At 43.1% G+C, this 26,836-nt stretch overlaps 1 protein-coding gene across 3 annotated transcripts in view; it reads left to right on the plus strand.

Moving 5' to 3' along the window:
- Nucleotides 1-26,836, plus strand: part of chd7 (chromodomain helicase DNA binding protein 7) — a 47,783-nt gene that overhangs the window by 15,921 nt on the left and 5,026 nt on the right. For all 3 annotated transcript variants that reach the window (XM_051126744.1, XM_051126760.1, XM_051126752.1), the window contains exons 3-33: nucleotides 1,061-1,482; nucleotides 6,521-6,656; nucleotides 7,799-7,930; nucleotides 8,092-8,157; nucleotides 8,928-8,983; nucleotides 9,258-9,372; nucleotides 9,912-9,995; nucleotides 10,199-10,336; nucleotides 10,464-10,585; nucleotides 10,715-10,958; nucleotides 11,075-11,251; nucleotides 12,224-12,367; nucleotides 12,482-12,761; nucleotides 12,877-13,087; nucleotides 13,259-13,454; nucleotides 13,670-13,837; nucleotides 14,085-14,264; nucleotides 14,469-14,579; nucleotides 15,268-15,473; nucleotides 16,669-16,868; nucleotides 16,952-17,111; nucleotides 19,395-19,484; nucleotides 19,926-20,029; nucleotides 21,332-21,461; nucleotides 21,635-21,692; nucleotides 21,774-21,834; nucleotides 21,918-22,254; nucleotides 22,354-22,562; nucleotides 22,935-23,702; nucleotides 26,061-26,218; nucleotides 26,590-26,817. In XM_051126744.1, coding sequence (XP_050982701.1) covers nucleotides 1,061-1,482; nucleotides 6,521-6,656; nucleotides 7,799-7,930; nucleotides 8,092-8,157; nucleotides 8,928-8,983; nucleotides 9,258-9,372; nucleotides 9,912-9,995; nucleotides 10,199-10,336; nucleotides 10,464-10,585; nucleotides 10,715-10,958; nucleotides 11,075-11,251; nucleotides 12,224-12,367; nucleotides 12,482-12,761; nucleotides 12,877-13,087; nucleotides 13,259-13,454; nucleotides 13,670-13,837; nucleotides 14,085-14,264; nucleotides 14,469-14,579; nucleotides 15,268-15,473; nucleotides 16,669-16,868; nucleotides 16,952-17,111; nucleotides 19,395-19,484; nucleotides 19,926-20,029; nucleotides 21,332-21,461; nucleotides 21,635-21,692; nucleotides 21,774-21,834; nucleotides 21,918-22,254; nucleotides 22,354-22,562; nucleotides 22,935-23,702; nucleotides 26,061-26,218; nucleotides 26,590-26,817 — 5,691 coding nt within the window. The remainder of the gene's footprint in view (nucleotides 1-1,060; nucleotides 1,483-6,520; nucleotides 6,657-7,798; nucleotides 7,931-8,091; nucleotides 8,158-8,927; nucleotides 8,984-9,257; nucleotides 9,373-9,911; nucleotides 9,996-10,198; nucleotides 10,337-10,463; nucleotides 10,586-10,714; nucleotides 10,959-11,074; nucleotides 11,252-12,223; nucleotides 12,368-12,481; nucleotides 12,762-12,876; nucleotides 13,088-13,258; nucleotides 13,455-13,669; nucleotides 13,838-14,084; nucleotides 14,265-14,468; nucleotides 14,580-15,267; nucleotides 15,474-16,668; nucleotides 16,869-16,951; nucleotides 17,112-19,394; nucleotides 19,485-19,925; nucleotides 20,030-21,331; nucleotides 21,462-21,634; nucleotides 21,693-21,773; nucleotides 21,835-21,917; nucleotides 22,255-22,353; nucleotides 22,563-22,934; nucleotides 23,703-26,060; nucleotides 26,219-26,589; nucleotides 26,818-26,836) is intronic.

The raw sequence follows: 26,836 nt of genomic DNA on the forward strand, positions 1-26,836 counted from the left end.
GTATTTAGCTCACCGAGTGAGCACTTTGCCTGCTAGATTAACTGACACGTCAGTCTCCCCCTCCGAGAGATGAAATCCTATATTGAACATATTGTATTCTGGACTGCTGCTGTCAAATTAGAAATGCAGAGAGCGCGTGCGGTAGGCCTATTGTCATTCATGCAATTGATTATTGGGGAGGCTTGGCAAGAGGAGAGACATTTATCCGTTAAAGCGGCGGCAGAACACACGCTGTTCCAGCTGCTCTAATGATCACCGTTGGACTGGGTGTTGGGCATTTTCTGTGACCTTGCCACTGTTTGGCATGCATGGTGCACCCTTATTTCTCATGCTGTTGTTTACAGGAAATATGCATTTCATCACCACAATGATGTGGTTTACAAAGTCTTTTGTTTTAAAAGCGAAGTGCATGGTATGCAATAAAACTCAAGTCTAGAATCAACACATGGCTTCTAGAGAATACACAATGTTCTTCCTGATTTGCCACGATGGAAACTGCTTTCACCAGGCCGTTTTTGTGCGTGTGGCTTTTGAAAGCTGTAGCATATTGCATTAAATTTGCTGACGTCTAAAACCGAGGCGTTTATGAAGTATAGATATAATTTATTAGTGTCATAATGCCTCAGTCCCATCTGCTGCAGGGACTCTGGGAAGCTGGACGCTTAGCACAGCTGCCAACATGTTTCCTGTCAGTCTGTCTTTGCCATGAATGGAAAGGGGAACAGAGATAACTGCAAGGAGAGAGGCAAAAACCTCTCTGCGTTTTGTACGGCTAACACTGGCATTAATGGGAGCAAAGGGAATCAAACCAAGTATAACATGGCATGCCTCAAGGGCCGACAACCAGCTGCCCCTGCTGCTGAGTACATAAAATTGTGAAGTGTTGAAATGTTATTCACTTTTCCACCTCCTTTTCTAGATTTTCTGGAGGATAAAAATGTTTGACTTTGTTTGGCTTCTTTGTGGCTGTGAAAAATGCAAAAATGCAGGAAGGAAGTCCTCTAGTTGTCTCCTGTCTTGCTTATATTTCTTCATTGTCTTTCTTTCTCCTCGTCATCAGCATTCTCCATCAGACCCTTCCCTGGAGATGATAACATCTAGTAAGACACCTGCCTCGGGCCCAAACCTCCAACCAGCCAACTGTGACATACAGCAGACGGAGAGCGAGCTCAAGCCAAAAAAGAAGAAAAAGAAGAAAGCCAAGACAAGCGAAGGCCAGGAGGGTAACGACATCAGCGGTGAGGCCGGAGGAGATGCGGCTTCTCTGATAAACGAGGGAGACTCTCTTATGACTCCTGTCGAACAGTCTGTCATTGAAAAGAAGAGCAAAAAGAAACCAAAGGAGAAGGAGCCCAAGGAACCGAAAGAGCCCAAGACTCCCAAAACTCCGAAGACTCCCAAGACACCCAAAGAACCTAAGGAACCTAAGGAGAAAAAAGTGAAGACGACCACCCCGAAGCCTAAGAGCTCCAAAAAGCCCAGGTATGCAAAATATGAGCCTTTAAAAATCAGTTTTATCTGCATTTTGTGCGTTTTAAAAGTTGTAAATGTACCCCATAGGTGACACTGGACCAAAAAGCCAGTTATAAGGGCCAATTTTTAAATTGAGATTTATACATGATCTGAGAGCTGAATAAATATGCTTTCCATTGATTGGTTTTGGTTGGGATAGGAGAATATTTAGCCGAGATTTAACTATTTAAAAACCTGGAATTTGAGAGTGCAAAAAATCAAAATATTGAGAAGATCACTGTTAAAGTTGTCCAAATGAAATTCTTAGGAATTATATATATTTACATTTGATATATTTACTAGTGCTGGTGCAGTACTAGTGCATCTAAATAAGTTTGTTTACATAATTTATGCGTGTACTGTGTGTGTATATGTGTATATATATATATATATATATATATATATATATTATATATTATTTATTTATTTATTTTTGTTTGTTTATATATATATATTTTTTTTTAATTTTTTTTTTATATATATATATATATATACAGTGTACACACATTATGTGAACAAAAGCTTTTATTTTGGATGTGATTAATCATTTGACAGCACTAATATTTGCAGTAGGAAATTTACAAAATATTTTCATGAAACATTTTCTTTGATTTTTGGCCCATTCAATGTATTGTTGTCTGTTGCTACAAATATAGCCAAGCAGCTTGAGACTGGTCCAGGGTCACACATTTACATGAGCTTCCAAATGTGATATCTCCATCTTTGCTATATGTGCTTACTTGTGTACTGATGTGGATAGAGTCGCAAAGCCTCATGTGATCATCTGGTTCATTGAACTGTAGATATGTTTAGTACGAGTTGTTTTCTAGGTCTGGTACAAGCTGATGTTGCTATCAGAGTTCAGTCAGTTCAAAGTTGTTCTGTTTTATTACTCTTTCGAGACACAAGGAACTTGAAATTGTCTAAGACTTGCTTCAGCTTCTTTTTTTTTTTTCTTTTTTTTTTTTTTCTTTTTTTTTTTTTTTGCTTTGAATTGCAAAAGCAAAACCACAAACTTGGCACCTTTCTGATAAAACACCTTTCTGAGGCCTGTAAAATGACAGTCACATGTCATCTTTGCTGGTCATTTGTTCTGTGAAGAACTCGTATAGTCATTGTTTTTGTTATTAACATTGCCTAAAACAGTGCACTATAAACCATCTCTCTTCTAGATACAGTTCACACAATAACAGTGCTTATCAGATTTAAATGATGCTCCCCTTCCTTTTTTTTTTTTTTCTGTTGACTACCATCCCCCTCAAAAAAGAAAAAGAGAAAATGCATCCATCCTGAATATGCAGAGCAAGGTTGCATGGCCATTTTTCCTCTAGCGGAGGTAGTAACATGATCCGGCTGAGGAATGTGTCAGCCTTCCCCCTTAACCTCATCCTCCTCCCCCCGCCCAACCGAAGCCCCGTCACTCCACCGCCGCGTCCCTTTCATCCAGAGGAAAAGGGCCGGGCCAAAGCGAGCGCATCTGCAGCGCAGTGCCAGAGCAGTAGGTCATCTGAAGGGGGAGGAGGGACAAAAGTGTGTGTGTGTTTGCGAAAAAGGAAAAGGGGAGGGGGGATGTCTCCATTCAAAATGGCACCTAATGCTAGTTAGTCCACAATGCTGTCTCATTAATCATGCCGGCCTGAATTTGACCAAATCTGCTACAGAGCTGGATGTGTGGCGTTGCCGAGCCCCAGTGGATAGTTTTTTAAACCGTGTGGCCCCATTTCTCAAAAAGTGGGCTACATCTCGCATTTGATGTGAGTGTGTCATTCACGTCCCTTCCCCCATCTCCATTTGTTTGTCTTATCAGCGCTTTTAACATTTTCCTTGTTTAGTTAGTGTTTTCATGCGAGTGGAGTATGGGAAACTAGGTTGGACGTTAGGTCTTGGCCTCGTATCTGTTGGCGTTCTTATCTGACAAAGAAAGTACAACTATAAATAGTCATTCTCAGGCCGCACCCAGGGTAAAATGTGAACGCGTCTGTGTGCCCAGGTTTGTTTTCCGTATACACACACGGAGGCATCAAACACTTCAGAAAGATCCCTCCTCAGTGCTGCATTGCATGTGGCTCTTTCCCCCCACGAGAAAACTACTTTGCATTGCAAATACACACCTCTCACCTTCAATTTATTGGCAGGTTTCCAAGCAACTATAGCAAAGCCCCCATTTCAGTCGGTGGGGTTGTTTTCTAACTGCATAACCACGTAACCTGGGTGGGCAGTTCCGTCGACCCTTTGATTTCCATCTTGTGTCGAAGCAGAGCCTCTTTTTCTCTTTCGCAGATTATCTTAGCTACATCCTGTGCGCTCAGATACGAAAACCACAACAGTCGCGGTTGCATAGGAAGTGCTGCAATGTGTGTACTCAAAGCTCCTCGCTTGCGGGACCAGCATGCCTGTTTGTGCTCACGAGTGTAACTACAGCACCTTTACGCCAGACTGCTTGCTTATTTGTCCTCAAACAAGTGCTCCGCCTTGTCTTCCCTCCAGGCTCCGGCGGAAAAAAAAAAAAGTTGGATTCTGTGTGACATTGAACCTCAAAGACAAAGTGCAGAGAGGTGGATGGCACAACAGAAGGAAAGGGCCAAGCATCCAAATTTGTCCTCTCTGTTTATTTTATCTTTTTAAGACTGGCAGGCCTGTCCCACCAGGGCTTACACAGTTCTTGTGTAGTCTTGTTGCTACTTTGGTGATCAGACAGGCCACCGCCTCAAAAGACCAAACGATTGTGCTGAACTCTGAATGCGCATCCACTGGGGGACAAGCAAGAGTGAAGACTCACATCGCCGTCCATCAAAGACTCGCTTAAAACAAAGAGCCGCCCCTCACGCTATGCACCCTATGTTTTGAAACTTTTTTTAAAAGGCTAAAAAAAAAAAGTTTCTTAAATAGTCTCTTGGGAATTTAACCAACTTAAGGTGTTTTTGAAAATGCACGAGTCATGTTCGTCTCCATGCATGGTTGCACTTCAAGTAATAAATCTGCTTCTTCAGTGATGCCGAGTAATTGAATGGCTCCCCAACATGAGTGACCTTGCTCTTAGAGCACAAGCTGCAACGCCGTTGCTTCCCCCCGACTCTCTTCCTGTGTTTCTCCTCAACTGGGCCTCTAACGCTTTCACACTCTCTTGCATGCCTACACTGTCCTTTTCCACTATTATCACACGCTTGCGATCCTTCTGCCGAGTCTCTTTCTAGCCCTTCCTCTCATTCCACGGCACAGTTTGTGTTCCTTCTCTCACATATCTCAACTCACCCACTCACATCCTCTTTCCACACATTCTCCCTCACAGTCCCACACTCTTAGGCATTTCCCCTCCCCTAATTCAGGCACGTTTTGGCGTGATTTTAATTGCACCGCCCCCTTTGATTCCACTCACTAGCACTCTGACTAACAGGGTGTACAAGTCTCGTCTTCCTCCTTTTTAAAACAACAAAAAAAAAAAAAAAAAAAAAAAAAAGTGACCTTGTTTTGTCTGGTGGTTCCTAATTAGCCTGCTCGCTTTGAAGGACACAGGCGCACGTTTTTGTTTGCGTTAGTTAACTTGTCGTAGCATGTTCGTTCTTTGCTGTTTTATGTCCTTGTTTGGGTATGTGTGTTTACGTTTGTGCCTGTGCAATGCTGCGAAAGAGCTGTTGAGGGTAAACAGTCGTGTGTGTGTGTGTGTGTGTGTGTGTGTATACGTGTGAGCAGCTGCTGTTAGAGCGAGCACCGTGGGGGGGTCCAGCTGAAGATGAGTCATCTCACTGGCGACGGCAGGTGTCCCATTAACCCCCTGGCCCTCTCTCCTCCTCCTGAGTGTCAGCACTGGAGCGGTGTGGCTCATACAAACCTGCAGCGGGGCCTGCGTCCTCCCCTACTAATGCCAATTAGCCCCTCTCTCTCTGTGCCCGTTCACCTCAAAGACTACACGCGCCACGGCCCACCCTGCTGGCCCGTTCGACTGGATCTTCAGCGTGTCCTGCGTCCTATAGCAGCTCTTTGCCTTTTATGATTTATAAAGGTCAGCCATCGAAAGGAAGCCTGTCATCCCTCCCCCTAAACTGAGTGTTCTTCCTGCCCTCGTGGCTTCTATCCTTTTTTTCTTTCTTCCTTTTGTGTGTGCCTTCTTTTTTTTTTTTTCCTCCTCCTTATTTCTGGCTGTGTTTGCTGAGCAGTGACAGTATGAAACCCAAAGCCACAGAGCGGTGCGGCTGCAGGTGCTTGAGGAGTGTTGGAGAGAGAGACTCTGACTGAGGCTAGCAGATGGCTTTAGCCAGTGGCGTCCAGCCAGAGGAACAGGTGCGGGTCACGTGACCGCCGGTTACCAGGGCGATTTGATTGCTCTTGGCGTGCGAATGAAAAGAGAGGGGGGCCCCAGAGCGAGCGAGCGCGAGAGCCTCCAGGGCATTGTGTAATCTGTGGCAGGGAGAGAGCGCGACTCTGAACTGGAAGTGGAGTTAACTAGTTCTAGGCTTTCCTCTCATTCCCTCATTTGTGTGTCTGAAACCAAACTTCAGAAGGGAAGGGCTTCTCCCCTCTTCTGTATGTGTGAACATAAAGTAGTTTGGGAAAAGTACAAAAACTGTAGACAGCCATAATTTTCTTTCATGCGTACAGGCATTGAATTAATGTTGGCCATATGTGACCCTGGACTTAAGGGTCAATTTTTTTTTTTTTTTTTTTTTTAAATTGAAATTTATACATGATCTCAAACCATTGGTGTATGGTTTGTTAGGATAGGACAATATTTCGCTGTGATACAACTATTTGAACATTTGAAATCTGAGGGTTAAACTGAATAAAAATTACAATCCCTTATGCATTTATATAAATTACATTAAAGAAATTATAATTTCTAAAAATTATATATTCTATTGAAGAAATGTTTTTGGACTGGTGTGACTGGACTGGTTGTTTGCTGTTGTTGTTTACTATGTCTAAACAGTGTAATGGTTTGACATGAGCCAGACAAATCTGTGGTTTATTGGTGTGACTGTTACATTAACCAAACCTCTGTGTTCACCCACAGTGCTAAAAAGTCTGACACGGAGTCCAGTAACAGCACCAAGAAAGACACAAAGCGCAAGAGAGAGCCCTCCGTCACCTCTGATGTGGAGAAATCACCGCCACCATCACCGGAGGAAGAGGAAGATGATGGTGTTCAGGTAAATATTGCTGAAGCTCTCACTTGGCATTTGTCTAATAAAGTTGTTTCGTCTGTTAAAAAAAACAAACAAACAAAAAAAACAAGCAAAAAAAAACTGTTTGAGTGCCTTTTCTGTCTTTTTCTGGTGGTCGACCGTTATGGTTTTTTTTCAGTGGTTAAAACCGATACCTAAAGATTGACTAGATATTTTATCAGCGTCATTATTCTACCTAATACAAGTGGGGGCGCATGATATGTGATTTGAGTATACACATACAAAAAAAATTATGGCCAGTTATTTGTATCAGGGTTCATACAAGGTGCTTGAAGTACTTGGAAGTGCTTGAATTTGACTTTTTGAAATTTAAGGCCTGGAAAACCCTTGAAAATGGCAATATTACTGAAGAGGTACTAAAAAAAGTGCTTAAATCATTAAAAAACAATGTATTGTTGTCTCGCAAAATTCATGCAGTTCAAAAAACAAAATACTTTGTGTTCCTTCTCTCACATAAACATGGCTAAAAAAATGTGAAAAGAGGAATAGATGAACTGAATCAGTCGAGTCATTTATGCTGGAACTGCTCCGATTGATTCAAACTTGTTACTTCGATCATTCAATTCAAGTGATTCACTAGTAAAAAACTGATCAAATTAAAAGAGCCAATCATTTTTGAATTTCGACATTGCTTGTAGCAGTTTTAAAAAGCACGTAGTGATGGGTGAACCCGAGTTTTTCGAAACTCTGAATCAGTTAAACCATTGCATTGCAAAGTGATTCACTGTTTCGAAGCGCTCTAATTTGATCGTGTATCGTGAATCATTTGATTCAAATTGGGTGTTCAGATTGCGTATCACAAATCATTTGATTTAGATTGGAAATTTGCAGCTGGTTTGCGAATCTTTCGCTTCACGTTGGAACTTTAAAGCATGGATTGGGAATCATTTGATTCAGATCAAGACTTTGGTGCTGGTTTGCAAATCATTTGATTCAGTTCAGGACTTTGACTCAGTTCAGTGCATTTCATGAATCATTTGTTTCAGATTAGGATTTCTGAGTGATTTCACTTCACTCTGTTTCATTTTACAGTATCTGTACGAACCCTGTTGTATACATTTTTTCTTTTTTTGGTAATTTTTTGTGTGTATGTACGTTGATTACAGAAGAGGCGATCTAGTCGGCAAGTGAAGAGGAAACGCTACACTGAGGACCTTGAGTTCAGAATCTCTGATGATGATGACGATGGAGATGATTCTACCGGACCAAAGTCTCCTTCAGCCACTTCTGAGCAGCAGGTCATTATTTTGAGAACTTACAGATTTCAAATGTATGATTATACTAATTAACAATCCCCACAGTAGAGTTGGAAATCTGCTGATGTAACCTGCTGTTTGTTATGCATGATGGATGTTCTCACACTGACTCCGTGTCCTTCATTCCCACGTGTGTGCTGTAGGAGTTGCCGGATGCGGAGGGCCCTGTGGTGGAAAAGATCATGGGGATGCGCGTGGGAAAGAAAGAGGTGAGCTGAGCCGTCGAAAGCCGCTCACATGAGCTTTAACCGCTGCTGTCTACAGGATCAGAGCAGATTACACCTAACAGCTGTCTCAAATCCTGCCCCAGACCCTGTGATTGCCAGGAAGATGCCTAAGTGGGCCGATATTGTCTTCGGCCTGACAGTAGTGTTATTAATCCAGTAAAGGCCGTGGCCGGTTCAGAGCAAAGCCGGCGCAAGGTCTTGAGATGAAGCCATGTAAGAATAAACTGTCTCTCAGCGTGATTAATCTCAGGCCCTTAGACGCAGACAGTGGCAGCGTGCAACGTTACTCCTTTGAAACAGCTCCACAAAACAAAGCCTGGCCAAAAATAATACGCCGTGCATGGCTCTTAGTAGCGCAGCTGCAAATGGGCTCCCGCCCGAGGAAATGGTAGGTTTGGCGTCTGCCGTAGCGCTGTGGTTTTGGCAGGAAGCCAGGCCCCGGGTCAGCTCCCTGTGAATGGGGCTGTGTGTGGTAGAGGAGCTGAAGTGATTCATGACTCAGCCGCGCAGTATACTACTAGCTGGAGAAAGAGAATAGGAGGAGGATTGCTCTTTTATTTATTTTTTTTTTGTTTTTATCTCCTCCCTGTCTACTACTTTTGTCCTGGGGCATTACAGTTGAGAGCAATGCCAAAACGCATAGTTTGTCACAGGAAATGAGTGGAAAGTATGCACACTAGTGATCTGAAGGCTCCAAACTTGTTACAGACATGCTTTTTGATCACCAAATGTTTTTACTCTTTATTCTACAGTTGGCGTCTGGCGAAGAGGTTAACGTTGAGGAGTTTTATGTCAAATTCAAAGGCTTGTGAGTATCTGTTATAGCATGCCTTCCAATATATTTTTTTTGTAAAATGAAGGGTGTTGTAGAATGAATAGATTTAAATGGTTAAATCCTAACAAGCTACTAATCGAAGTATGATGTCAAAAACTACTCGTGCTGATGAATCATACACTTGCTAATTAAGAACAAAATTACTGCGCTTCTACACACATCTTAAGTTTCGTTTATCTGACATAATTTCTGGACTATAGTTTTGCTGAGATCATCCAGGAAATGACTTTATTGTTTGGCTTTTCAGCTCTTACCTGCATTGTCGCTGGTCAGACATCGAAGAGCTGGAGAAGGATAAGAGAATCCAGCAGAAGGTCAAGAGGTTCAAGGCAAAGCAGGCCCTCAGTAACTTCCTAAGTGAGGTTAGCATCAGCCCTCCATTTTCCTTGTCATCCACCATTTTGTTCTTTTTTTTTTTTTTTTTTTTTCCCCTCATTCTGTTTTTTCCCCCTCTCATTTTATGGCCCTCACTGATAATGGTGGCAGTATGTATGCTCAACAGTGGTCTGTTGTGCTGGTATTATGGTGGCTTCTTGAACAACATCCATGCTGAGGCAATAAAACAGCTCACTTTAAGCTCTTATCTCTGTTGTACACAATCTCTCGGCACATGCTGCCTAGTTCAGCTCACACGTTAAGTAATTCAAGCAGTTGCGCTGAAATGTATGTCATGACTTTCATTTCTGGTTTGCAACTCTACACTACATTCAAAAGGGCTTTTCAATCAAACCCCGGTGGGGTTTTCCCGGAGAGATTTATGCCACCCACATCAGAAAGCTCTGAAAATATTCCACCTGCTAGATTCTCGTTTCAAGGCTCGTAGTAGTTGCGGCTCAAGCAGCAATGAAGCCACTGTTCTGCAATGCTCCATCTAACCAATCAATCACACACTTATTGACAGATGGATGATGAGCCCTTCAACCCAGATTATGTGGAGGTGGACAGGGTTCTGGATGTGTCTGAAAGCACCGATGAAAATGGAGAGGTATGACTTCTCTCTCTTATCCATCCACTTCAGTCGTTCTCAAACCATCTGTCTTTCAAAACACCATAGATTACCTTTGATTAAAGCTCTTAGTAGACATTTTGCGGCTGTGTGAAGATGTCAGTCAGACCGCCCCCAGAAAATTTAGAAACATGTGAGAACCCTCTTTTGGATAACTGTTGTTTTGATGTGTGTTTCTGCAGCTTGTAACTTTGTACCTGGTGAAGTGGTGCTCCTTGCCCTACGAGGACAGCACGTGGGAGTTAAAAGCTGACATCGACCAAGGGAAGATTGAGGAGTTCGAGAGAGTGATGGAGCGTGAGCCGCAGCTGAAGCGCGTGGTAAGAGCTGGCACTCCTCTAGCCCTCTCTTTATTTTCTCTTTGGAGTGCTGAGCAAGTGAGGGGAGAGGGCCACGTTCTTGCGGTTGCACGGAAACCACTAACGGGAATTGTTTTATTTGAAACAGGAGCGACCTCCCGCCAGCGACTGGCAGAAATCCGAGAGTTCCAGAGAATATAAAAACGGCAATGCGCTCAGGGAATACCAGCTGGAGGGAGTCAACTGGCTGCTCTTCAACTGGTACAACACGTATGTATGCAATTACCCAGCCGTCCAGCTGCACTGCTCACTCAGACACGGACTGAAGCGCTTTTTTGATACCATAGCCTCTGTATGAAAATTCATATTCTTACCAGCACTTTTTGTTTCTGTTCTCAGACGAAACTGCATTCTAGCCGATGAAATGGGCCTTGGCAAAACAATCCAGTCCATCACATTCCTCTACGAGATATACCTGAAGGGAATCCACGGTCCTTTCCTGGTGATTGCACCTCTTTCCACCATTCCCAATTGGGAGAGGGAGTTCAGGACGTGGACTGAGCTAAACGTAGTGGTTTATCACGGAAGCCAGGCCAGCCGAAAGACTATTCAGGCTTACGAGATGTACTACAGAGACACACAGGTGTGTAGTGCTACTTCTGTCATTTGCTACGCATTTTATATCTTTGTATGTGACTCTATACATAGGGTTGTGTTCTCAAGTGGCCTTCATCGCAACCAAATGCTGTCTTTCTGCAGGGTCGTGTAATAAAGGGAGCATACAAATTCCATGCAATCATCACCACGTTTGAGATGATCCTGACGGACTGCCCCGAGCTACGGAGTGTGCCGTGGCGCTGTGTGATCATTGATGAGGCTCATAGGCTCAAGAACAGGAATTGCAAGCTGCTTGAGGGCCTAAAGATGATGGACATGGTTAGTGCTTCCCCTTCTACATAAGAACGGGATTTTGCTGAAAATAACCAGGTGTAAATGTCGCTCTGTTGTCACTTTTACTAGATCCAGGGTTCCCACGGTGCTAGTAAATCTGGAAGTATCAGGGAATTTTAATATTTTCAAGCTTTGGAAATATCACAAATGAAGTCATAGAGCAAAAATAATAAAAGCTGGGCGGGGGGGGGAATTCATAGAACTATTTTTGAAGTTTTTGAAGAATCTGTCAATTCAAAAATTTATCTGAATGCCTTATTGAATCGGAACCGCTCAGACTGATTCAAACTTTAATTTCTATATCGCGTGTAATGATTTTAAAAAGCACGTATAGTTATATATACGTGAAACAGCTTTTCAAAACTCTGAATGTGTTAAACCAATCGCAAAATGATTCACTGTTTCAAAGTGCTCCAATCGGATTGCATATCACGAATCATTTGTTTTAGATCGGGACTTCAAATTGCGGATGGTGAATCATTTGTTTCAGGTCGTGGCTTCGGATCACGTATCTCGAATCATTTGATTTTGTGAATTCGTGAATCATTTTGCGACTCGAATGATTGAAATTAAATGATTTGTGATACACAAAGTTCCTAAGTAAAATGATTCACGATCCAGCACTTCGAGTACTGATCTGAAATGATGGTTCGTAAATCATTATTCAGAGTGGGACTTCGGAGCATGGATCGTGAATTTGAATTAGATCTGAACCTTGAAGCTCAGATCGTGAATCATTTAATTCAATTCGGGACTTTGCTTATGCGAATCATTTGTTTCAGGATATTGGAACGGTTTTGCTAATCTTTTTTCAGATTTTTTTTCTTGAATGTATAAAACATCAAATCATTAAAGCAGTACAGTATCTGTAGGAATTTTTATTTTATTTTATTATTATTTTTTTTTTTTTGTGTTTAAAAAGAACAGTCACTTAAAGAGATTCACTATCGTCCATAGGAACACAAAGTCCTGCTTACTGGAACCCCACTGCAAAACACAGTGGAGGAACTCTTCAGTCTCCTTAATTTCCTGGAGCCTGACAGGTTTCCCTCTGAGTCGACCTTCATGCAGGAGTTTGGAGATCTCAAAACAGAAGAACAGGTATTGAAATTAGCAATTGTTAAAACACTACAACCTGTGTGTGGTGCATTTCAGAGATGCCTGGAGGTTTTTTTTTTTGTTTTTTTTTAAATGGAGGTCATTTTCTTGTTTCAGGTGCAAAAATTGCAGGGCATCCTGAAGCCCATGATGCTGCGTCGACTGAAGGAGGACGTGGAGAAAAATCTTGCACCGAAAGAGGAGACCATCATTGAAGTGGAGCTGACCAATGTGCAGAAGAAATACTACCGTGCCATTTTGGAGAAGAACTTTGCCTTCCTATCCAAAAGTGGAGGCGGCGGCGGCAGTAGCGGTGGTGGAGGATCCAATGTTCCCAACCTGCTGAACACCATGATGGAGCTGAGAAAGTGCTGTAATCACCCCTACCTCATCAATGGTGAGCAGATGTAAAACTAAGTGTGAACAGAAAACCTGTTTTATGTTTAATGTATAATCAAAGTTTACCATTTTCTAGTCAGCCAGACTGAAATTTCTCTTTTCTCTGTCTGTAGGAGCTGAAGAGAAGATAATGGAGGAGTTCAGGGAGAGTCACCCCTTGGACCACCCAGAGTTCCACCTCCAGGCCATGATCCAGGCTGCAGGAAAACTGGTGCTGATAGACAAGCTGCTCCCCAAACTGAAGGCTGGGGGTCACCGTGTGCTCATCTTTTCCCAGATGGTGCGCTGTCTGGACATCCTGGAGGACTACCTCATCCAGAGACGGTAGGATGCCTGAGCCCATATCACTGCCAATAAATTGAGATAGAAACGCCTTACAATGGGTTTCAATGTGCAGTCTCATATTGTCAATTAGAAACTGAAAAAATAACAGTATTTGGTTAACAGAAAACTCTTAATAAAATGGTAGTTAATACTCCATTTCCTGTTCTCTAGGTATCCGTATGAGCGTATTGATGGCAGAGTTCGAGGAAATCTCCGCCAGGCAGCTATTGACCGCTTTTCACGACCAGACTCTGACCGCTTTGTGTTCCTGCTGTGCACCAGGGCTGGAGGCCTGGGTATTAACTTAACTGCAGCTGATACTTGCATTATATTTGACTCTGACTGGAACCCTCAGAATGACTTGCAGGTAAGCATCGAAATTTCCTACCATATATGGTGCCTGTGTGTGGGGAAACTATGTTGGACCTTCATCGGAAGCCATTTTATTTCACAAAGCATCTTTTAGCTGCATTCCAACTAGTAACTCAGCTGGAAGTGCTCTGCTGCAACCTTAGCAGTTTTCTAGGATGAGTGTGTGTGTATATACAAGTGTGTGTGACCGTTTTGTGCTGTTGCCTTCAGGCACAAGCTCGATGCCACAGGATAGGACAGAGCAAGGCTGTGAAGATTTACCGCCTGATCACCAGAAACTCCTATGAAAGGGAGATGTTTGACAAGGCCAGTCTGAAGTTAGGATTGGACAAGGCTGTGCTTCAGTCCATGAGCGGGAGGGAGAATGCCGCCAACGGGGTATGAACTGCACACAGCGCCACCATTTTGTGGTGTTTCACTGAAACAGTGTTCCAGATGGTTCATTAATCAAACATACTTTGCACATGTTGGCAGTCAGTGGAAAGACCTCTAATTTCGGTGCACTGTGCCTTATTTTCCTTTTTACCGTCTGCCTGAATTTGTTAACTCCATTAAATGGCCAAAAGGAAAACAGTAAATTTGAGATCTGTATTATGTGAAGTTCATTAATTGCCCCCTTTTTTAGGTTCAACAGCTCTCTAAAAAAGAGATTGAGGACCTTCTGAGGAAAGGAGCATATGGCGCTTTAATGGATGAGGAGGACGAGGGATCTAAGTTCTGTGAAGAAGACATTGATCAGATTTTGCAGAGACGAACACAGACCATTACCATTGAATCAGAAGGCAAAGGCTCAACATTTGCTAAGGTGATGACATTTAAAATCTTTCAGTCTTTTGCCGTGGCTAAAGTATTGATGATGTTAACAAAAAAGATTGATCCACCTATCAACGTTATTGCATAATTAACTTCATATAAGCATACTAAGCATTTCATCTTGCTCTTAAAATAGTGCAACCTAAAGGGTAAGTGTCCCTGATCTCACTATTTATATTAATTTTTTCCCTACCAGGCAAGTTTTGTGGCCTCTGGGAACAGAAGCGACATTTCTCTGGAGGACCCAGATTTTTGGCAGAAATGGGCAAAGAAAGCAGAACTGGACCTGGATGTGATCAACGGCAGGGTAAGCTGCAACTTAACGGCGAAAAAGAGCTATCTTGTGCTGTGAAATGCCTCACAGGAGATGTTGCGTGAAGTGAGGCACTAATCTGTAGCACCTCTCTCTTGTTTAATCATGTGTGGAGCACTTACAGCTGACTATTATTCATTGTTTCATTAATGCCGGGGTCATGCATTAGCAGCTTTTGACGGGTATGATATTCATAATTCTGTCTGACAATTGATAACTGAAGATGGTGTGAATCCAAATCTGGATAGTTTCCACCACACTTGGTGGTGTCACTCCTCATAAATATGCTATCTGGGCATAATTAATGAGGCTGATTTCCCTAGGCTAACAGTGCGTGGAATGTAGCCGTAATTGAGCAAAGGCAAAATTGTTTAAACTTGGCCATGGGAAGCATTTTCTGTAATTACCACTGTTCTTTGCACTCGGGAGAATTAGAAGCGCTAAGCAGCTTATGTCTGCTTGAAGGGAAACGCCATGTTATGTCTAAACAAAAATGCTTTATCACAGTATTTTCTGCATGTGTCCTTGAGCAGAGGTCTTCCATTTTTGCCGTCTAGCGGCCATCTATATCATGGTTCCTACTATGGTATAGTACTAAAAGTGCTGAATGTGCACAATCCATTTCTGCTGTTTTAAACCCTTGAGGGAACATTCTAACCCCAGATTGTATCTCTCTTGTCAGAATAATCTGGTGATTGACACTCCTCGGGTCCGGAAGCAGACTCGGCACTACAGTTCTATGAAGGAGGATGATTTGATGGAGTATTCAGAGCTTGAGAGCGACTCAGAAGACAAGCCCATTCAGAAACCACGGAGGCCCCAGGACCGAACCCAGGGGTACCCCCGTAGTGAATGCTTCAGAGTGGAGAAGAACCTGCTGGTGTATGGGTGAGTGCAGTCTGGAAATGGTCATGTTAAAGTGTTGTTATTGGTTTTAACAGCTTTGTGCTCCTTTTTAGTGGGCTGCTCGAGCCTGAAAATTTACTGAGATTGCGCTAAATCACCATCTTGCACTTGAGCAGTCCCTGGGGCCTATCCCTATAATTAGTTGCCATTTAGCAGATGCTTTTTTCTCAAAAGCTGCTTTGAGTGCACCAACTATACATGACCCTACAGGGCAACAATCGCCCCCACTGGGGAAACAGAAAAATCCCAATGCGTTTCCCACATAGAAACATGCATGTTAAAATTATTGCTGCCAGCTAATTCTGTCCATCAGACTTTTTCAGGCCATATCCTTTAAAAACATCAATAGATCTCCATTTCCCTCAATCGTAGCTAGCCATGGAAACCAGCTTTAGCAGGAAGTCCTTCCCAGTGCCATGAGACAGGATATTCAGCTTCCTGCTTTGTTTTATCGCCATCCAAATTCCCCTTGTCTCGTCTTGTTTTCCATTTGGAATGAGAATATCTGGTAGCTCACAGCCCACCAGTGCAGTGGCCGAGTTTGTCACGCTTGCTTGTCCCGGGGCAGTGGCAGACACGGCGCTATCTAACGCACACAGTTAATTAAGCGCCAGGCCTCAGTGCACTCAGCGCTAATCATGGCTGGCTGCACGCACCATGTCTGACCAGTATTTTTTTTTTTTTCTTTTCAGTCAGACGCGTCTAGACCCCTGGGCTATACGGCAAATTAGATCCATCAAGTCTGAGGGCTTTGTCTCTTCTGATGGTTTTTTTGGAAAAGCAGTGTAGGGCTGTGAAATCAGAGCAGACCTCTCCCCCCTCTCTCTTCCCAAAAAGCCCTTTAGGCCTGTGCTTAGAGAGCGCTTGAGTACTCCATCAAATAACAAGGGCATTGGGTCTTCTCATGGTCATGCACCATGCCAGCAATGCAGTGGTGCCACCCCTCCTGCTTTGGTTTGTGAGAAATGGCACAATCATAGTAATACTATGCTTAAACAGCCCTGACACTGTGCTAGTTTTTTTTTCTTCCCCCTGCACTTTTTGAATTAGTTTAACTAGTCTTGTCAGTGACTTTTTCAAAATAGAGTTCAAAATTTTTTAAATAACTGAAAGGACACAAACCGAAGTTTTCACATGCTATATTTGCTCTGGCTAACTTCTCTTCTGTTGTGCGTAGCTGGGGCCGCTGGGGTGACATCCTGTCCCATGGCCGCTTCAAGCGCCCGCTGAGGGAGCGAGACGTAGAGACCATCTGCCGCGCACTCCTGGCCTACTGCCTGCTTCACTACCGTGGAGACGAGAACATCAAGAGCTTCATTTGGGACCTCATAACCCCTACTGAGGATGGCCAGAGCCGCACACTGACCAACCACTCTGGTAGGATTTCATAATTGAACTGCATTTCTTTCCTTTGTCAGCATCTGCCTCTTCATGTGCTAAGGCATTTCTGTGGTTTTTAGGACTGTCTGCTCCAGTGCCCCGGGGGCGTAAAGGAAAGAAGGGGAAGCCGCAGGCTGCTCAAACTCACATGCCACAAGCTGACTGGCTTGCTGACTGTAATCCTGACATCCTTCTTCAAGAGGACAGTTACAAGAGACACCTAAAACACCACTGCAACAAGTATGTACCATTATACAGACAACCCTTTCCCACTTTTACGGACACATGGAATGCTTTACATCATTTTTTTTCCCCCACTTGTTGTCCACTGCTTTAAATATTTCATTGGCAATACCTTGCACATTGAAAGTACTTGTGGAGTAAAAATTTTAGGCCAACGCGATCTTTGTATTAAGGCTGTGTTCACACTTGTAGTTCAGTTTGTTAGGTTCATTTCATCCAGACTAATAAGGAAAGTTATGTATTTGGTCCTGGTCCACTTAGCGTTCACACTGGCATTTTTGACAGTGAACCTAAAGATACGGAACCTAAAGGCATAGAGAGACATTCACAACCTGATTGGTCAAGTTGAATGACGTATGTTTTGTGACGGAACTCACTGAACACAAGCAAAAGGAAAAGGTGCATTCGACTTAGTGAAGCTGCGGTTGTGACATCAGAGTACCCATTCACTGATCGGTCTGTTCAGAGCCGCTTTAAGTCAGATACACCTAATGCCGTCTGGACTTAGTGCGCTCGTTGCATGTGTCTGATTTTATTTTCACCACCTGCACACTCGCAGTGCTCATAAAAGGCCCTTTACCTCCTCGTTGCTCCACGTTTGCGCTCTGCTCATTTTGTTGGATACACCACTTGTTCCCTTCGTGAAATCTCACATAGCATCGCATCTTGTCAGTACTTCCTGTATTTGGTCCATGTTGTGTTCATATTTCATTCGAGCCGCACCAGAGTTCATTTGGAAGTGGACAAAGACCAATCTTTGTAGCGGCCTCGGTCTGCTTGTTTGGTCCACACCAGGGTTCGGATGGAGCCGTTCACACTTACTCAAATGAACCACACCAACAGAGCAATCGCACCAGAGTTTGTTTTAATCGAACCAAACATGACAAGTGTGAACACACCATAAGAATCTTTTTTGAAAACGTTAGTGCACTAGTTTAAATATTTGTACCTGACATATAAACAGAAATCATTCCAGCAATTTTTGAGTAATGATAAAAATCCTTATCCAATGATCAAAAAGTGAAGAGCCCAGGTGTAAAAGTTTATCTGCTGCTGTCTTGTTTGAAAGTAACCTTTTGCTTTCCAATCCTGATATCCTCAGAAGCAGGTGCATTTGAAAGCTTGAAGAGCTTTTCAAGTTGAAAAAGTAATTGACGCAAACTTGCGAGTTTAGCCGAACGTGTCCAAAAGCGAGTTAGTGCTGTTACCTTGTGGTGCAGATGTTTCATTAAGTTGTTTGGCTCCTCTGTAGTTTAGCTTTGACTGACTAATGAATGTCAGTTAAAAAATGGCCAGCTGTAGAGAATCTGGCAAAAAAAAATAAAGTCCCATATTTCTGGCAAAGGCTTCTGCCAAGTCCCTGAAATAATGAATGACAGGAATCTTTTTCATCGCTGAAATTAAAGATTTTAAGATCACTCAATAATTCATCATTCGGCTCATCAGGCCGCACATGATGATGATTTCGCCTCTCGCCCCGCACGTCCATTATTCCCCGTGTGCCGCCGGCTTGCGTCTTTTGTTTTGCGAGGCCTCTCCGGTTTCATTTGATAAATAATTTGTTGCCAGGCCAGCATTGTTGTGTCCTGCCTAATGCTAGACAGCGACAGAGAGAGAAAGCAAAACACAGTATACACTGCTGGCTCTGATGTGCATCCAGAGAAGGGGAACAGAGCAACAGCTGAGGAAACGTTACGAGACGATAAATGCGAGGTGCTTAGACCGCCAACCATCTGCTCGCCGCACTGCAAACTTCTGCCTCTGTACTTTGGAGGCGTCCCGTTAGCACCTCCCCAACTTCCCTAACAGCATTAGGAAGGAAATGAAAACGAGAGGATGAAGGTGCTGGAGTGCGTACGCGTGGAGAAGGGGGGGCGAGGGTGGGTACGGGCGGCTCCCCAAGCGCAGCGGCGCGGTGCCAGGCCAGGTGCCAGGCAGACCTGTTGGAAGCGGGTGAAAGGCGGCACACACAGAGGTGATTATGTGCAGCCATCTGTCAGGCGTGGAGGCTGCCGCGCAGCGTGGCTAATCAGCCCTGGCAGCATGATGGATGAGCCGTGGCACATGCCAAAGAGCTGCTGCTGCCGCTGCTACTGCTGCTGGCACAGCTCAGAGCTGGCCAAACTTACTCACTCTTTTGTTTTCTGCCTTCTCCGCTTCCCTTTGTCCCTTTTTCCTTCCTTTCAAACTGCGTGTCACTCCATTAACCCCAACTCATCTTTGTTTTTTTTCTGTTTTTTTTGTTTTTTTTTTCTCTCCTGCTCGTTCTATCTCTGACAGAGTGCTGCTGCGGGTCCGCATGCTCTACTATCTGCGACAAGAAGTCATCGGAGACCACGCCGACAGAATCCTGGAGGGAACCGATTCAAGGTTGGCATCTCTCTCCATTCCCTTCCACCGAATCCTGCCTGCTGTTATCTTTCCTCTCCCTCCATCACCTTCTCCTCCTCCTCTCCCCCTCTTTCTGACAACACCCCCACCCAGATGTGCATGCATTTATAATGTGCAAACGTGCTCGCCATGTTGATGCTCTCAAGGACTCGACTGAAGTTCTAATGACTGCAAGGGGCTCGCGTGTGCACGCAAGTGCATGGGGTGAGATAAGCGAGTGGCTCAGATCTCTGGCCGTAATCAGGTTGGCCTTGAATAAACAAGATGAGAAATGGGCCTAAATGAGATGCGGCTCACTAATGCTCGCGTTTCCTACCAGATGTCTGCAGATAGACATTAATGCCGCTCTCATTAGATTATGTGCCGCTGTGGCCATCTCCTGGTTTTAATCACTCTTTCCTGTGTTTGTTTGTCTTATAGCGAGTTGGATATCTGGATCCCACAACCGTTCCACGCCGACGTCCCTACTGATTGGTGGGATCTCGACGCGGACAAGTCCCTCCTAATCGGCGTCTTTAAACATGGTAAGCTCCGCCTCCTCACAGCTGACACTCTCTGATTGGTGCGTTTGCGCCGACAGGCGATAATAATTGCTAATGTTGACCTAGAGATTGATTGGTGATATTTTCCGAATGGCTGATGGAGGGTGGCTGGGAAAATGGATGGGGGAAAGAGCCTAGATCTAATCCATCAGAGGCAACAGGCACCTCTCAACACATTTTATTAACATTGACCCACAGTGTTAAGAAGTGTTCTGGGAGAACCTGCTGAATTCCCAGTTTGGGATGTGATTGTTTTCTTTTGTGAAGCTGCGCAGCTGTCCCAATTTATCTTTTGCACAAAACCGGGCCAAAAGCTGTATTTGAGAGATGGAGAGGGGTTTCTCAGCTGCTGACTTTTAATTGTGTTAAGTATAGTAATAGCCGCTTTATTTAATAATGTCTACTGCTCTCGCCACTGATATTAATCTTGGCGAGGGGCTTTTATGCTTCTCTCAGATTGGTCTTTTTCGCAAATGTGTGTACAGAGAGCTCTCTCTCTGGTCTCCCCCGGTGCGCTGCGCTACCTCGTTAACTCAGCTGGCCTCCGTACATACGCACACACACACACAGGAGCGTGTGTATAACACAGGCAGCCTGTTCTTAATCATAATCCCAATTCAGTAGGGAGGTCTGGGGAGGAAACAGGGAGAGAAGAGGTGGCAGGCCTGGACTGCAGAGGAAAGAGTGATGGCCTATAAACCCCCTCATGATTACAGTTTGGCTCGGGGCGCGGCGGCAGTTAGGAACAATGTGTCACCGCATAAATCCTAATTGAAATGTGATGTTCTAGCGGGGGAGGGGGTGCTCGGGCCCCGTCTGATCAGCGGCTCAGCTGAAGTGGGTCCAGCCTGCCAATCGCCTCCCCTGTTGTGCACCGTAGGGATCCGCAGGCTCGAATCTGTTCTGCTTGGACAGTTTCAACGGGCATTTTCCTTCGGCTCGGCCTTTTGTTTCTTTAAAAAAAATAAATAAATTCTTTTGGTTCGAGTTAATCTTCTATTAACTTTTTTTTTTTTTTTTTTTTTTTTTTTTTTTTTTTATATATATCAAGATATTTTGGTAGCTTTTCAAAGGGGTTTGGAGTTTTTACTACCTCACGCAACTAACGTTTTATTTAAACATTTAATTTTTTTTTTTCAATTTCATTTTAAGCTACATTTGACACACCAGTAATACTTTTCCCTGCTTTCACATCACCAGGGGAAATAATAGCTCCCCAGCCCACAGCCCAGCCTGTAATTATGCATATTTTATGTTCACCGCTGCTCTCTTTTCTTCCGCTAGGCTACGAGAAGTATAACTCTATGCGTGCTGACCCCACCCTGTGTTTCCTGGAGAGGGTGGGCATGCCCGATGCCAAGGCCATCGCTGCCGAGCAGAGGGGAGCGGACATGATGGCAGATGGTGTCGAGGGGTAAGTTTGGCCCGAAATCACAGCCCCAGCAAGTGGGACTCCTCCTGCTCTTTCTTTCTCTGGCTCTCTCCCTCTTTCTTTATCCCTCACCCCGCTTTTAGTTCTTGTCTTTGTTTTCTCTTTCATGCTAAAAGCTTTTCTCTTTTTTTTTTTTTTTTTTTTTTAAACAATAGAGAGGATGAGGACCCAGAGTACAAGCCACTCCGGATGCCGTTCAAAGACGATCTGGATGTGAGTTTGGAAAATATTAGTCTTGACTGTAACCAAAATCTGCATTGGTAAAATGTAACGTCATCTTTGCCATGTTCACAGGATTTCACAAACTCTCCTCTGGATGATAAAGACGATGGGATGGATGGTGAAACCGGAGAAGGTATTTATTTCCCCAGCGCACAGGTGTTACCCATCATACTTGAGATTTTTGCTCACCATTACCGTCTGTTTGTCCACTCTCAGCACCTAAGCCTGGTGAGAATGGGAAAGCAGGCAATCTGTACTGGCCACCAGCCTCTGCGCTGACTGCACGATTGCGCCGCCTCATCACGGCCTACCAGCGCACTCACAAACGTGAGCAGCTAAGGCAGGAAGCCATGACCAAACCCGACCGGCGCCGAGGCCGTCCGCGTGATGACATCCTTGCCATGGTAACTGAGGGAGGAGCTTATGCTTCGGATGGAGCGGTGGCTTTCATGGCTGAAGGAGGGCCTTTCATGGCTAAGGGATCACCTTTCATGCCCGACAGCGCCGCCCTGCTGGCTGACGGAGCGGCTTATTTTAAAGAGCGACGGCAGAGGTGAGTTACGTCTAGATCTTCCTAGAAAAAAAAAAAAAACTATAATTCTCCTTTAGTCACACGTCACCTTATTTCCATTTACCAACATCTGCTTTCCAGATGGACAAGGCGTGAAGAGGCCGATTTCTACCGTGTGGTATCCACATTCGGCGTGGTTTATGACGTGCACAGACAGTGCTTTGACTGGTCCCAGTTCCGTGCGTTTGCTCGTCTAGACAAGAAGACAGACGAAAGCCTGGAAAAATATTACTACTCTTTTGTAGCCATGTGCAAGCGGGTGTGTCGGATGCAGGTCAAAGCTGAAACAGGTAAACTTCTTTTTTTTTTTTTTTTCCCCTTTCTTGTCAATTCCTGCTTGCTTGTTGTTTTTGTTCTCTAGTCTATTTTTTTTTTCTTCTTTGCAATTACAATCTAATCTGCTTCTGCTACCTTTAAGTAGCTCCAGTTCCCACTCCCTTTACTACGTGTTCCCTAAAACAAACATGCAAAATATATCACAACAGTATCGATAGTAGCTTATATATGTATTATAAATACGATAAATATGATTTGTAATTAGCATTTAAAAAAAAAAATATAAATTCATACAAAATAGTATAACTCTTTACATTTTCATGTCGATTTTGGTTAAATTTTCCCATTTTCGATTATGCAACTGGACATCATCTTTCTGCTTGCAGAACTGCCAGACCCCACCCTCATCATTGACCCCATTACAGAAGAGCGGGCTTCACGGACGCTCTATCGTATCGAGCTGCTGCGGCGGATCAGGGAGCAGGTGTTGCCGCACCCTCAGCTGGATGAGAGGTTGAATCTCTGCCAGCCCAGCCCCGACCTCCCAGCCTGGTGGGAGCCCGGACGCCATGACCGAGACCTCCTGCGGGGTGCCGCAAAGCACGGTGTCAGCCGCACTGATTACCACATCCTCAACGACCCCGAGTTGAGCTTCTTGGAGGCCCATCGGAAGTTCACACAGGGCAAGGGTGCCGAGCTGCCCATCGTGTCTGATCCTCTTACACCTCTGAACCTGCTCAAAGATGAGGAGGTGAAGGAAGAGCAGGGAGATGCGTTGGTGCCCAAAGTGGAGAATGGTGACTTGGAGGAGGTCAAAGAAGAAAAACCTGAAGGCCTCTCTCCTAAAAAAGAAGAGGAAGCAAATGATTTGGGTCTTACACACGAGCCTAAAGAGGAAAAGATGGAAGTGGAGGAGAAAGATGATGCAGCAGAGGTTAAGACCAAGGTAGAGCAGGGTTGTCCTGTGGATGATATGGCTGATGAGAAGCCCATGATTCAGGAGCCCACAACCCCTGAGGACAAAATGGCTCAGGATGAGAAAGAGCCAGCGTCAACCACTGAGATTAAATTTTCTACTGACAAAACTGTTAAAGATGATGAGGATGAAAAGATGGATGAGGACGACAAATCAGAAAAATCTTCACAAGCTGAAGGTGAATATTAGGCATTTGGTATTTAGTTTGTAATGACTTTTTGTGATCAACATTTTATTCAGTTTTAACACAAGATGTACACTTTATATGCCAAGTAGTGTATATTTGTACTCAAGTACATAAAACAAACATCATATGTGACCCTGGACCACAAAACCAGTGATAAATAGCATGGGTATATTTGTAGCAATAGCCAAAAATACATTATATGGGTCAAAATTATCGATTTTTCTTTTATGCCAAAAATCATTAGGATGTTAAGTAAAGATCATGTTCCATGAAGATATTTTGTAAATTTCCTACCATAAATATATCAAAACTTAATTTTTGATTAGTAATATGCATTGCTAAGAATTTTATTTGGACAAATTTAAAGGTGCTTTTCTCAGTATTTTTTTTTTTTATTTTATTTTTTGCACCCTCAGATTCTCGATTTTGCCAAATATCGTCCTAACCTAACAAACCATGCATCAGTGGAAAGATGATGTATAAATCTCAGTTTCAAAAAATTGACCCATATGAATGGTTTTGTGGTCCAGGGTCACGTTTTTAAAACTATATACAATTGCTAAAGCCTTAAAACAAAATAAATTGATAAATATACATTATAAATACAATGACATTAGATTGTGCTAAACCTGATGAAAAACAGGTGGTTTGAAAAGTGCAATAATGGATGCATTTCGATTACAGATTTGCAAAACTTCTGCGATATTTTATAAATGTTTATTAAAAAAACTGATGCCGTTTCCATTAACCAATGTTATACGACTAAAACCTTTTTTTGTTTTGTTATTGTTAGTCATTCATTTTAATTGTAGTAGACGTAGGCATCTGTCTTTACAGAGGCAGTGCGGAGAGCCGCTTTTGAAACCTCCCATGGCGCGCTTAGTATAAACACAAGCATTGACTACAGTGGCTGCGATCGGAGCTGTATTGTGCCGCTGACTTGTGCAGTATAAATAAGGGGTTATCCAAGCTTTAATGGCAAGGAAAGCCCCTCATTCAAACGTTCTGTGGTCGATGCTTGTGTAAATATGAAGTTGTGTTTTTTTTTTTTTTTTTTTTTTTTTTTTTTTTTTTTTTTTTAAGTTGCCCACCTTTTTTTCTGAGTAACCGATGAGCGGTGCCATGATGGATTCTAACTTTCATTTGGGTGCTTTTGTGTTCTGGTCTCCATAGACATCCGTGTTAAAACAGGGTAAAAAAAAAAAAAAAGAGACTGAATTAAAACTTTTTCAGTATAACTGAATATAAAAATATCAGCAGGTTTAACGTTATATTATCTGCTCAGAAAATGTTAATTTGACTAGAAACACAAGAGACTTTAAATGTAAAGAACCACTCCAGTCGAGCAAGACTTCCATGTTCAGAAAAAGGTGGATAGTACTTTAAAAATGTGATTTTTTTTTTTTTTTTTTTTTTTTTTTTTTTTTTTTTTACGTACACAAGGTGACCTGTAAATGTGAAATGGCCATTTTCATTGCAGTTTTGTGAAATATTCCTTTTTTCGAATAACTTTTTTTGTGATATGTGGACATTTTTGTGAAACCGATGCATTTACATTTGGTGTCTTTTCAATTTGCAGTTTGGATTTGCGCAATTTGAAGGGTAATGGAAACATAGCTTATAACTTCCGCAGTTGAACTTTGTGCTTTATGAATGGCAGCCAGTGAGCTCTCTATAAGAATTATAACTCTGAAATAATTTTTTTATTTTTATTTTTTTTTGTGAAGGTGGTCCAGGAGATGAATTATAGGTTTTTGCAGCAGCAGTTAAACCAGTTTTTTTTTTTTTTTTTAGAAAACAAATTAGTACAAAGACTAAATTATGAATCTACACCACGTTACACATCAGAGAAACATGCCCGAGACATTATTGTATGATCCAAAAGCAAATCAAACCAGTTTTAGGACAAGCCTTTTCTTTAATTACTTCAAATTGCTACTTAATCTAGGATTAGGCTAAATCCACTACATCCTCTTTCATTTTACTTTGCTGGAGTACCTTAAATTGGCTTCAGATTCCCAATCAGATATCTAAAGTGTGTACTTTCTGTACGTCGTGTCCAGGAAACAGAATCGCAGAAATTGTTTTCATACATATTTCATGGACACTCCCCTTGTATATTCCATTGTTTGTACAAATCCTGCCCCAAATTTACTCCACTAGCTGAGCCATTTGGGAAAAATCAACAAATTTTCAGCAGTTTTCTCTTCATATTATGCTGGGATAAAAATAAATTACACACTTGACCTTTTCAAGATGCTGTATTCGGCAAAACAGCATAGATTTTGATTTGAGAAGTCTAATTGCAGTCTAGCTTGTATTAAAAGATCAATTTTTTTATTTTTGCAGTTGGAGCCGCCTCTGAGAGGAAGAATTTCGATGAGGAGAGTAACGCCTCCTTGAGCACGGCCCGTGATGAGACCAGGGACTGCTTCAGCGTTGATGACGTTGAGCCGTCAGCTTCTCAGATGTTTAGTGAACGTTCACTGTTCTCCTTCTGGCCCAAGGTTAGTTAAACCATTTTCCCACTTTCCTTTGTCAATTAAAATTTTTCCGATTAAATGCATTAACATGTCCATTTTCCCTGTCTTCTAGCATGTAGTAATCTAGCTTGCTACAAAAGTGATTTAAAGATAAATGGAGATAAAGCCAAGCCCAAACCTTTGAGGAAGACATGATAATGTGATGCATACTTATAGTTTCAGAGCTTCCTCCTTTAATAACAGGGCAAAATTGCATTATAAGATCCTTGGGACATGAAACCGGAGCTGAAATGGAGAAAATGAGATACCCTTTGTGTACCCTCTTGTTCATTATGTATGCATCCACGCGCACACACTCACTCACACTTGTGGTGCTCTTCTTGTTTGTACTTCAGGACAGGGTAATGATCAATCGTATGGACAACATCTGTGAAGCGGTCATGAAGGGCAAGTGGCCTTCCAACAGGAGGCAGTTCTTTGACTTCCCAGGCCTGTTGCCTGGCTACAGCTCCATGGCAACGGACAGCCCCCTGCAGAGGCGGAGTCTTGGTGATCTCTCAATGGTGGGTCAAACCAGCTATAGTGGCAGTGAGGACCTCACCATGTCACCTCAGGTCAACAAGGCAAGTCACGCCCCAACCC

This window comes from Labeo rohita, chromosome 2, assembly GCF_022985175.1.
Source record: "Labeo rohita strain BAU-BD-2019 chromosome 2, IGBB_LRoh.1.0, whole genome shotgun sequence".
Classification (NCBI taxonomy): domain Eukaryota; kingdom Metazoa; phylum Chordata; class Actinopteri; order Cypriniformes; family Cyprinidae; genus Labeo; species Labeo rohita.